Source organism: Schistocerca americana, chromosome 4 (genome assembly GCF_021461395.2).
Source record: "Schistocerca americana isolate TAMUIC-IGC-003095 chromosome 4, iqSchAmer2.1, whole genome shotgun sequence".
Classification (NCBI taxonomy): Eukaryota; Metazoa; Arthropoda; class Insecta; order Orthoptera; family Acrididae; genus Schistocerca; species Schistocerca americana.
This window is the reverse complement of record NC_060122.1, coordinates 380440039-380453401: the sequence shown is the minus strand read 5'-3', so window position 1 is coordinate 380453401 and position 13363 is coordinate 380440039. Positions and strand designations below refer to the sequence as shown.

The 13363-nt window shown below is 43.3% G+C and overlaps 1 protein-coding gene across 1 annotated transcript in view; it reads right to left on the bottom strand.

Moving 5' to 3' along the window:
* Positions 1 to 13152, bottom strand: part of LOC124613917 (nuclear receptor coactivator 3) — a 309937-nt gene extending 296785 nt beyond the window's left edge. The window contains exon 1 of the mRNA XM_047142667.1: positions 12766 to 13152. Within this exon, the coding sequence (XP_046998623.1) occupies positions 12766 to 12794 (29 nt within the window). The 5' untranslated portion in view covers positions 12795 to 13152. The remainder of the gene's footprint in view (positions 1 to 12765) is intronic.
* Positions 13153 to 13363: the final 211 nt, after the last annotated feature.

The window sequence follows — 13363 nt, the reverse complement described above, 5'->3', positions numbered from 1 at the left end:
AAAATTTGTAATTGGGGGTGTAGTAAACAAGATTCAGCACTTTTCTGAACTTCGAAGGTAGTCGTTCCTGTGACCGCTTTTGGGCCGTTATGGTCCTCTTCACTTGCATTTATTCGTGTCGTTACTTTTCTCCGTATAGTAACTGCTGTGCGACAAATCAAGTATACCCATCTCTAGGTGGCCATATTGCCCGATATCACTCACTGCAGTGAATGAAAGTCTTTTCAAAAGTATTTGTGGCTGTTTCTTGTGTCCCTCAACAATATTCAACTACTATGGATTTCAAGAAGGTCTAGCACTGATAACATTCCTTTATAATGTTTACAATTCAATTACTTCCAATTTTAAAGTCTCTTCTCACTTTCTAAGTTTATGACCCAAAAAACGAAGGTATTTCTCGGCTAAAACCTGAATTTCTGTGAACGTCGGCAGATAACGTACTGCGCCGACAAAGATTTTGTAGCAACTAGATAATGAACTTGGTTTTGCTAGTTCCAAGGTTTGGTGGGGAGTTTTTATTTCATTCACTGGTAATACATATCAATAACATTTTTAATTCTTATGTTTCTTTTGATCTAATTACAGAATCTGGTGATAGCAGTAGCAAAAACATATCAGTAATATAATAATCTGAGAAGTTTCTTTGGCTAAGTTCATAACGATCGTGGGTTTATTTCAGGAATTTATTTTCTTTATTAATACGATGGGTCTTTCTGCTCTTAAGGTTGTATCGTCCCGCATCTCTCGCTTTGTTCTACATTAGAATACATTATGTTAGTAATCTACAAGTACCGGTAATAATCAGTACGTAAAAACAAGCGCATAAGGTAAACCAACACGATTATAAACGAACATTCACTAGCCCTGTACAAGCATCCTGCTCTCCATCATACAAACAGTTGCACGTCCTCAGTTATTCATTCGTAATTTTCAGTTTATTTTCACTGTATATAGGAAACGAATCGTGTCGACATGCAGATTTCCGTATCCGAATGTTCCTACGTATGTCGTTTCTACTGAAAATTGCTGATGTTAAAACATTTTACAATGATCTGAATATACAAGCATACAGATCCTTCGTAATCGTTGTAAGGAGTGGGACTATTTCGCGGCTCTAGGCTACTGTGAAAATGCTACACGTAAACGTGATTAGGGCATCCCAGATACTAATTAGCAAAAAATGCACTCATATCTACCTGCCACAGCGCATAGCACAAGCATAAAAGAAGCAATTTCCTCCCATCAGAGGATGAAATGATCCTTCAACCCGGTCTGGATTCAAAGTACACGTTTACTACCTCGTAATGCTCGTATAGGGCGCGTTTAAAGGCGAAAGCCAGTGCTTAAACCCTGCGCACGAATCCAGCGTGAAACTCAATGGCCGTGGTAGCCACAAACGGCGAACAGCTGCGTTCGTCCTCAATCGAGGCAAGAATTTAATGGTACTTCTAGGGTAGTCCGAGATCTGAATACGCTCGACAAGATGAGAATACGATGGTGGAAATTTCTCGCTGGGACACTGAATCACTTGATACTTCTTCACTACACTCCTAGTGGCCAAAAAATTAAAGTGAGATGTGAATAAGCCAGTGTTTTACGGCATTTGTGATAATGCCGTGCCGCGCATTCCTATTAAGAAGTTTTGTAGCTCTGCTGCACGGCACACGCTCTGCGACGGAACGGTGTTTTACAGAGAAATGCAACTTACTGCCTAACATGCAAACACTTTTATCACAAAATAAAAAAACGAAACATGAAAGCCGCCGACATAAGAAGAAGTAGCACCAAGTAAACTTTTAGAGTTTATTCGCAGCAGATGTTAGCCCAGACGAGTCAAATCGTGTCTCTCTCCAGCTTTAAATTTTTGTACAAATGAGAAAAGAGGCAGACATCTGAGAGTAACTTTTGCCACGGATCTAGGATTACTTAAAATAACTCCGCGACTTGGACCCACTTATATAACAGCGCCAACAGGAAACCATCGAGAACAGGAAAAAGTATGGGTCCGCTGTGGAAAAAATGAAGCCTCTTACTACTATCATATAACCATTAGGAATAAAGACGTCAGAATGTGTGAAGTAATTTCTGCACACTGGGATAAATTGTTCAAATACAAATGTATATGGGTCTGAGATGTGTGAAATGTAGCAGAACAGGAAAGAAAGTATTAAAACAATAGGCATAAGGAGAGACTCTAATGTGATGCATTTAAGAACTTTTTTTTTTCTTTCGGACAGGGAATTACATAGTCTCAACCCAGTGAATGCTATTTTCATGGACTACGAAACACATTTCGTTCTTTGCGGGCATAAACTGTTAACTACGGCAACTGTTACCTGAAAGTCCAGATTATATACTCCAACCCAACACTCCATTCAACTCTGCCTCTGCACCTTTAAAGATCCAAATCTGACACCCTCATAAAAGAACATGCACTTTGCATCTATAGTGGCTGTATTAAACTGAATCAGTGTTTCTTACGACAGTTCAAATCTGGCATTCGTTTACACCATACGTTCTCTCTCGTTACCGAATCCATTCGTCAACAAAATAATATCCATCACAATCGTAATATGCGTACGAGGATTGGCAGAGGCAAACACATCAATCCGTAGAGAGTGTGAATAAGATCAAGGATATGAAACGTTTCTGTGGCTTGGTGCTACTGATGTAATCATTACGGCAGTCTTCCGTTGTCACGCTGTTTTCAGATACTACGCACTATCCTATGTGAGGTTTTTTGTACCCGCTAGTTCATTTGGAGTCAATGAAGAGCCGATATGGTCAAAGATGCATTTCATGGAACATTATGAACGTATGCAATGATCTGTACAAAATCAAGGAGAGTACTTGGAGAAGTTGGGAGGGCAAAGTTCCAAATAGGCATAATTTTCTCAAAAATTTCACAATAATCCTCCGGAAATCCTCCACGAGTACATAGCATAAAGGCCATTATTCCGTACAAGACGCGTTCCAATGTAAAGAACACATGGGGGTACGAAACTATTTTATTATTGTAAAAAGGCAAAAGCGTTTATTTATTAGAAGAAGAGTGCTAGACTGTACGTAATCGTGCTTACAGTCCGGTGCACAAGTGTGTTCATGGAATTGCTATGAAACCTAAAAACTTATAAAATATATTGAGACAACATTATCAAAACTTGACACAAGCGGCAACTCTCTGACAGAAGAACCATTCCTTCCTAATTTAACTTCAGTCAGATAAGAGTGGTGCCTGTTCTAACGAACAATCTACAAGAGTTCCAGTCAGCTCAGCGTCGAATACGAGTACTTTTTTATTGCACATGAAACTATCCTTGACGCAGACAGTCCACGCTCGTTCCTTTTCTCTATTTATTGCCTGGTTACATTTAAATGCAACACCATGGGAGTGGTTACAGCCCGAGCGTACCGTTGCTACCTGTGTACGGTATTTTGTGCAGCGTCCCAAGAATAAAAATTCTGAAGCAATTAAGTAAACCATTAAGACCTAACATGTTTCGCTTTTCTGTCGTCGCCCAGACTGAACTCGAATCATTGTTATATACGGGTAAAAGTCTAGACAGAGTATTAGTCTTTAACCAGGCGTTCTTGCAGTATTTCCAAAGTGCTGTTGGTATTAGGCGATAGTACTGTGCGAATAGAATCTCTAGTTTCTGGTCGAACTTGGCTCGCGAATGGGGGGTAATACTAACAACGTGCCAGGGTTCATGTTAAATGAACAACAGTATATCTGAGCATTTTAATGCAGTATATTACAAAAAAATGCGGTCGTGTGTATGCTTAGTTATAGTGAATCTCATGTCAGCGTTCATTATAGATATCATGAGTCCGATTAACATCGACTTATTTTCAAAGAGATTTATTGCAAGTTTCATGGTTAATTTCTTAACCATTAGCTGAAACAACAAGGCGGAATTCAAAAGGAGTGACGTCACTGTTTTTAGAGGAAGGACACGTAAAAGATGTGAAGTCCATTACTAGTTGCAACTACACGAAGTCTTATATCTCTTTTCTGTCATGGACTCATTCGTTACCCAAAAAACATGATTATGCGGAAGAGGCTTCACATTCATCTACCGGCTTATGAATTCTGCATATTTTATACCGTCGGTTAATCGGTTCGTCATGCCCTCAGGCTGCTGAAGCTAAACCGTTTGCTAACAACCAGGAAGTACATAGTAGCACTCAATGGGAGCGCGTATGTGGCTGGTTATATGCAAGGCCGCTCATTCGCGAGTGCGAGTTGCGGCTATTACACTACGGAAATATGAGAATGCAGGCTTTCTCGGCGAATCTCGATGATAAAATCTTCTCGTTTTTTTTTATTTGGCCTTTGAGTTCTTCTAGGGTTGACAGCCGAGTCAATGTGTTGTTTTCCAACAAAGTTTAAGCAAGTTTCTTACTTGCCATCTTCAGGCGAAGAAGATGGAAAGTAAGAAACTTGTTGAAACGTTGCTGGAAAACAACACATTGACTCGGCTGTCAACCTGAGAAAATTTTATTACGGAAATATACTTCAGCATATACTCCATCTTCAGTTTCTGGCATTTTTACTACAAATGTCTTGTTCAGTAATTGCTATAACAGAGGCTTCACGATTGTTTGAAACCTGCGGAAGAAATTGCAGCAACCAGTAACCATTTACGTTATCAAATTACATCATCACTTATCTTAACCGCTGCCAGGTGCTTTTACACCCATCTACGGCAGATACACATTTAGATTATTAGCCAAAGCAAATAATAAATGTAACATTCGTTATCAATACTGTCATTTTCTTCTTTCCTTTCAGAACTGTAATTATCGAGATATTAACATAGTGCATTGTGGAGATACGCCGCACGTCGAACACGTTAGCAACGTCACAGTTTCAACACACCATTAATTCTTCTCTTATGAGAGAATGCTCTTCAGTTCGCCGTGGAATCTATGTTAACTGAATCTAACAAGTAGGGGCCGGATTAACTTTTGGACGCAATTACGAAATTTACCTGTTCGCACAACAAGCTGAGGCTACTTGCTATATTCGTTCTTACCACCGCTGCCATTCGTTCTTTCAAGTACAAAGGTTCTTAGGCTGCTAAGACGATTTCATCACTGGAATGAAAGATTGATTCACTATTAGACTGATTCACAATTTCTAGCCACAAAGTGATGGCTAGTTAAGTAATAAATCTTTGCTATGTTCAGTTTGGTCGCTGCAAACTCAATACATTATCGCATGCCTATCTTGGGATCTATTTAGTAAACTGAAATCCGCAATACATTTCGTCAGTTGCACAGAAAACTCTACAAACAATTATTGAAACTGAACACTGTAGGACGATGACACGAGCGTATAACCGGATTTTACTGTAATTCTAAAAATAACATAATTTTCTTTGATGATGACTAGCTATCCTAAATGAAAGTAAGCAAGAATTACCGGACGTACTGAATTAAATAGACAGACTATTGTGCACAGCATATGGGTTGAAAGAAAATCTAAGACAGATGAAAGTAGTGTGGAGTAGCAGAAATGGGTTCAGTGATAAACGTTGTTTCATAATTGGCTATTGAAGGAATTCTGTTATCTTTAAAGCAAAATTTTCTATGTTGGCCGAAGTCATAAGAAGCAGACTAGCACAGACAAAGAGAGCAGTCCTCACAAAGTATAATACACCAAACACGGGCCTTAGCTCGCGACAGATAATTCCTGAGAATGTGAACATAGAATGCTACGGCACTGACTCACGGAATGTGAGAAAGCCCGAAAACAGGATAATAAATGGGTCTGAGATGAGTTACAGGACGATGCTAAAAATTAAGCAGGCTGATGAGATATGGGTAGGTTCCCACAGAATCGGAGAAAAAAAAGAATATTTGAAAACAAAGACTTGAAGAAGGGATATGATGATAGGACATGTATTACGAAGACATCTGGAAATAGCTTCCAAGGTACTAGAGTGACTCGTAGAGGAAGTTAGAGCTTGGAATACATCCAAAACAAAATTTAGGATGTTGGGTGCAAGTAACCTCACACTTTACGCAGATGGTGCTGTTATCTATAACGAGGTATGGTTGAAAGCTACACAAATATTCTACAAGATTTTAATCAGATTTCAAATGGGTCAAATATTGACAACTTTCTTTAAATATTCAAAAAGTAAAACGGTACACTTCACAAAATGCATCAAATTAATATCTTATGTACCAGCAGTTATAACTAGTCAACACTTGCAAATATCTGGGTACATTTAAAAATGGATTAAAAACTCTTGACGGCAATAAAATATTTACAATGGTTACTGGTTTCGTTCACAAGGTGACTATCCTGAAACCATTTATACAATGACAGTTTTTAATCCATTTTAAGGTACTTTTAGCCAGACTGCCATTTCTCCACGAGAAATGTTCTCAAAAATTACAAATGGCTGGGTGTAACGATTTATAGCGATCCAAAAATGATCACTTAAGGTAAATCGCATGTAAAAGCAGATGGCAGATATCGGTTCAGTGGGAGGATACTGGAAAAATCCAATAAGCCTATAAAGGAGTGCGACCCACACCCATGTTTTGTTACTAAAGTAGAAATTCCGCAAATACTTTTGATTGTTTTTATTCTATTTATTTATAAATTTCATTCTGTGCGATCATTCTCGCCATCAAACTGTCAAACTGGAACTGCACATGCGCGTGGGACCGACACCACATAAGACAAGGGTATTTAAAAAAGATACCAGCATTAATGGTCGCGGGTTAGTTGGGCCCTTGGGCGAGGGTTACTGAGACGCTGAAAGAGCTGAACTAGCAGACGGTTATGCGTGGACGCTATTTAAGGCGGGATGGTCCACCTTTGAAGTTCCAAGAATCGACCTAAGCGATGAATCTACAAATATTATCGGACAGCGCGGACAGTGTCACAGCGCGGACAGTGTCAATTAAGGAATAATTCTTTTCGCGCTCCAGAAGCGAATGGAACGGGGAGAAACCTTAGTAAGTGGTACAATCGCAAGTATCCTCAGCCAAGCACTTTACAGTGATTTGCGCGTTATGGACGTAGATTGGTTTTGAAAAGTATTCTGCATTAAGCAAACACAGTTTCCTCTTTTTCCATCCCTACATGTTTCGGTGAAGTTCCACACCACCATCGCCAGTGGATCCATCTTATTTTCTGTAGAATAACAGGTAAACATTGCATGATAATATATACAGACTAGGAATTATCGTCATTATGTAAGATTTTAAAATATACAACTTAATAGAACATAGTGACTTTCGTGTACCTGTCCGTCGTCTGACAGCAGATCATATTTTTGTAGTTTATAATCTTTGACTAATAAAGATTTCTCTAGTTTATATCATCCTGATTATATGCGGATGACAGACTGTACCAAAATATCAGCCGTATTGCAGACGATAGACAGGTAGAGAAACAAATCTATTAAGGTACTTATTTCATACAACAGAACCTGAAAAAAACGCAACACCCTGAAGGACTGTGTTCAGTGTCACCAAGGCGTAATATGTGCACACTGTGGGACTGCAGTGTTAGTGATTCATTTGTCGCGCTCATCGGAGTTCAAATGGCGCTCAGGAGGTCGGTCTGTGCAACCTCTGTTTTGTATCCGAAGGCAGAAACTGAGCTGAGTTTAGAGGCAAACAGTGTTTGCAATACTCATTCTAGGGTACAACCTTCTCCCACCGACGAATGCATACCCCTGTTGAACAGCTTCTCACCCTTTGAACGGGTCACATTGTGGGCCTGCAGGAAACTGGATGGTCGTATACAGAAATTTCTGCCCATATTGGGCACAATGTAAGGGTGTTGTGTCGCTGCTTTCAGCACTGGTCTGCGGAATTACCGACTCCAGTAGAGCAGATTCTGGACGACCGCGTAGTACAGACGCAATTCGAGATCGACGCACTATGCGAGAAACGGTGGCGGACCCCTCACCCAGGAACGACATCCGGCCATATGTTGCACCTCCTGAGTCATCAGCCACCATTGGGAACGGCCTGCTTGCAACTGGATTAAGCTCACATGTGCCTCTTGTCAGGCTATCACTCCCACCGCCAAGCTTGGCAACTCCAGCGCCGCGAGAGAGTCGACTGGAGAGTGGAATGTCTTCAGTGATGAGAGAAGGTGCTGCCTGTATGTGAGATATGCACATCCACGTGTTTGGCGTTGACGTGGTAGGCTGCCTATTAGGGAGGACATTCGTCCAAGACAGGCAGGTTCCTGTCCCAGGTTTCGTGGTGGGAGTTAGGGGGAGGGCAAAATTACAACTCGTGGTCACACTTACTATTTCTGCAGGGTAAAGTAATCACATGCTGTTATCCCCAAGTCTTCGACAGAAAGGTGATGTGCTTCTATAGCAGGACAGTGCACGTCCACATACGGCTGCAGCGACGCATCGTGCTCTTCATCGTGTCCAACAACTGACGAGGACAGCGAGATCACCAGATCCCTCGCCGATTGAACACGGATGGGGTATGCCATTCGCCACCTTTATGATTGGATTCGGCACCTTTATGATCAGATCGTTTGTATGCTAGAATAGACTCCTGCGTTGCTAACAGAGTGGTGTACACTACGTACTGATGCGACTGTTTGGGCACTCTTTATTGTGACGTGTGTTTCATTGGTTTATTACAATATATTTACCCTCTTGTGGGTCCACTCGGTAGTATATGTCTTTTAAGGACCAAAATGATGTACTACTGCTTTGATAATCTGTTGATGGTAACTCAGACGAAACAGGCCCATTGTTAAAATAGAAGCAATAATTTTAATAATAATATTGCATTTGTGCAAGTTTCAACTGGACGCCAGTTAAGCGACTTGGGCATCTCCAACCAACCCAGTTATCGATGCGGGGAAAGGAGAAACTACAGTTGAACGTGGAATCCGAATGACGTGTTGTTGCTGGTGAATCTCCACACAATTGAGAAGTGAATGCTACGTTAAAACGCAGACTGAAAATCCGTGTTCCAAATAGGGTTCGACCTCGCATCTTTCGATTTGGACAAACACTCTTTACCGCTATAGCACCAGGCCCTGCCACTTATTTTATTAAAATGCAATGGTGACAATCCAAATGCTTTTTCTTATCTGTTACACGCCAGAGAAAATCCCGCTGACGTGGTGATACTTCACCGAAATACGTATGGGTGAAAAAGAAGAAAATTGCCTTTGCACAAGGCAGAATACATTGAGGTGACAAAAGTGATGGGATAGCGATATCCACATACAGAGATGGCGGCAGTATGTAGTATCGCCTGCGCGAGGTACAAAAGGACAGTGCATTGGCGGAATTGTCATTTGGACTCAGGTGATAAATGTGAAAAGGTACCCGGAGTGATTAAGACCGCAAAACAGGAATTAACGGACTCTGAACGCGGAATGGTAGGTGCAGCTATACCCAAAGGGCATTCCATTTGGGAACTCGTTAGGGAATTCAGTATTCCGAGATCCACAGTGTCAAAAATGTGCCGAGAACAGTAAATTTCAGGCATTACCTCTTACCACGGGCAACGGGGTGGCCGACGGCCTTCACTTAACGACCGAGATCACAGGCTTTTGCGTAGAGTTGTCAGTGCGGAAAGACAAGCAACTCCGCGTGAAATAACCGTATAAACCAATGTGGGCGCACGACGATCGCTTCCGTTAGGACAGTGCGGCGAAATCTAGCGTTAATGGGCTATGGCAGCAGACGACCGATGGAAGTGTCTACCCTAACAACACGACATTGCCTGCATCGCCTCTCCTGGGCTCGTGACCGTGGTCAGGTCAGATGAGTCCCGATTTCAGCTCGTTAAGTAAGAGCTGATCATAGAGTCCGTGTGTGGCGCAGAGCCCACGAAGGTTGTCAACGAGGTACTGGGCACGTTACTGGTGGCTCCGTAACGGCGTGGGATGTGTATACATAGAATTGACTGCGTCCTCTGGTCCTGCTGAACCGATGACAGGAAATGGTCATGTTCATCTACTTGGATATCATTTGCGGCCATTCATGGACTTCATGTTCCCAAACAACGTTGGAATTTTTGTGGATGACGATGTGCCGCGTCATTGCGCCATATTGCGCGCGACTGGTTGGAAGATCATTGTGGACAATTCGAGCGAATGGTTTGATCGCCCCGCATGATCCCCATCAAATATTTATGGAACGTAATCGAGACATAAGTTCGTGCACAGAATCCTGCACCGGCAACTCTTTCGCAATTACGGACGGCTATATAGGCAGCATGACTCAATATTTCTGCAGAGGGCTTCCAACGCCTTGTCGGGTCCGTGCACGTCGAGCTGGTGCACCAGGGCAAAAGGAGGTCCGACACTATATTACTTGGGTGCAAACGCGGGCAAAATGTGAATTGCGGCCTGAAAAAATATATTGGCGTCAAACAAGTTAGTGTTTGCTAAATAAAAACGACCGTCTCCAGTGTTCACGGTTTGCAACACGCAAGTGTCGCACAGGAAGTGTGTGGGGGCGCTGAGAAGATGTCAAGGTCGCCGCCGGTACCCTGCCAGCAAGTAGCCGCGTCGAGGCGCGGCCGCGGCGTCCCGCAAGCAGGGGTCGGGCGGCGGCGGGGTGACGACCCTTACCTAGCCCAAGGCGGGCCACAGCCACAGTGGAGCCGCACCCTCGTGCGGGTCGATACGCACCGCGGCGGGGCGGGCAGCCGGCCTGTCCCACACGGCGCGGCTCTGCCCCATCCCGTCCGCGCCGTGTCATTACCCCCGCGGTGACGCGCAGTTTGGGGCAAACGCCCTCAGCCCGTCCCGCTCTGGCCTGCCTCACCGAGCGCTGACGCCGCCGCCGCTACCGCCACCGACGCCCGTATCGATTTTTGGGCCTGCCCGGCTCGGCTCGGCGCCGCTTTAAAGCCCGACTAGGCGGGACGCGACGGCTCCACCCTGCCGCGCCGAGGCACGGCGGGCGCGCGCCGACAACCCCCGACTCCCCCTGGCGGGCAGCGCTCGAGGGGGAAAGAAGGGAACAGAACGGAACGGAGCACGGAACACGGGAGAAGAAACGCCGCGCGCGGCGGGGCGGCTGGCCGTCTTGGCTGGCGTTGCCAAGTCTCCTCCGCAGCTTGTGCCGCCGCCAGCGCGTTCTCCGATAGCTGCTGCTGCTACTGCCCGCCTGACACCGGTTGTCCCACTCGTTCACCACTGCCGATATTCTCAACACCTCAAACGGCCAGCGCCATCCGAGTACTATGCTAGCGCCCACGAAAAGAAGACAGTAAGAAAGCAACACAAAACGGCATCCAACTGTCTACATCTGCGACTGTATTATCAAATTTGTATGAGATAACAGTTTTCAGCTTCAGCCAATTTTTCCAATATTTACGGGTACCAAACGTTTCGTCATGTTGCCACTATAATCAGGTGCTTAATTTTTATTTATAAATTTAACATTTCTGTTCTGTCCAGAAATAAAGAACCGCTCTACACGCAAATACGTATAGTCGTACAACTTAAATGTAAGCAAGACGATACAATACACAGCCTATTCATGATTATGTTTACTCTTCTTCAATTGGCCGTGCTTGCAGCTAAAACCTACCGTTTGTAAGGTTGTGCAAAACACTGTTTTTTTCATATATACTCAAACATGTTTCAGCATCTCTGTGTTTCCTCAGTGCGTTTTCTTCATTTAAACCTTAATTTAACGTAAAAGAGACCACTGAGGATGGCACAGAGGTGCTGAAACATGTTTGGGTGTATATGAAAAAGCACCGTTTTGCATATCACGTGGATCTTATATCCAGTAATTAATACGAAGGACATTGGAGGAAAGCATTCTCCGAAAAATCTTCACGAAAAGAAAGGGGAAGCTAATTAGATTTCTGCTAAGGGATGTAGGAATTTTTAATATGGCAACAGAAGGGCAAGCAGGGGCACAAAATTGAAGGGACAAAGACAGATTGCGATGTACAGAATGACTCTCCAGAATGTTAAGTGCAGTATGTCTGTTGATGAAAATATATTGAAGATGGGAACAAATTAGTTGAGAGTAATGACAGTATGGAAGAATGAAGAAGTATGAAATTGTAGAACTATAAGAGTATCAGAAAGTGCATAACGTTCCTCTGGTATGTTAGGCACAGTGGACATGCAGAGCAAACGATTAGTCCAAGCTAGAAATACCCGTTCGACGGGAAGAAATCAACTGAAATAAACCGAGTACCACCATGAAAAGGACCTGCAGATCATAAAACAATTACATTCAGGACAACAAGATTAACACAATGCCCTGTTTAGAACAGAGTAAATGATATTTAATCTAGATTGTCATCAGAGCGAATACTTGGCAAACACCTAACGAAGAGTTTAATCTGAAACAATGTACTGTGCATTGTAAGAGAGAAATCGATAATTGACTCTGTAATAAAGAGCCGACATTCCTAAATAAAAGCGCCCATTGAATTATTATTTTTCACAACTTAAAAAAAAAACCAGCAGGTTCGGTGCGTTAAGACCACCTACAGTAGCAGCCACAAGCCTGCTGGCAAGCGTCGTGCAGATGGACTAATGACCGAGGGTCACATGACTGACACCCCGTGACGGCCAATCACGGCCGCGACGCACTGCCGAGACGACGCTGCAGCGATCGAAGATGTTATACACACACACACACTTTCGCCCCGATACATTCCTCCCTGTATACGCGCGGTCCTGCCCGTCACGCCTCCTTTGGGCTTCCTAGAAATACATTTATCCACGGGCCGAAAAAGACAAAGAAAAGAAAAATGAACTAGGCAATTACTCACCCCGCATTTTCAGCGATGACTGTTGACATGGGTCGTGCATCAGCATTAGGGATAACAATCCTTGCCACTTGTCGAGTATTTTGTGCGTTTCTGGCAGTATATCCTTCACGAGCCCGGCGCAATATTCATGTACACACGCACTAAGCAAGGACGCTGCGTCACATCCGACCCAATTTCCGAAATCACTGACCTCAATCTGTAGCGTTCCGTTGGCACACACAGACCGAGCTTTGCGTCACCTGCTCACAGCCACAGACAAAATGTAATTTCTGCGGGTCTGCTAAACCACTCGTATTTCACAATTGTCTGCGCTGTCACCACACTTAACTCACCGCGCTGTGATCCTGAAAAACTCTGTTTAGAAATCCTAGTAAGTACACACGGAAAGTTACACTTATTTTCTGTACGCGATGATTTTTTTTTTTTAAAAAAAAAAAAAAGAAAAACCGAATTCCTTTAACTTAAGGCACACTGACTCTCATATTTATATGTGAAATAGGGAACACAAAATTCTAGCGTTTAACAGTCCTGGCAAGTAGTGTTACGCTTATTGTTACGTCAGCAGGACTCAGTACTGTCGCGGAAACACTGTTTTGTT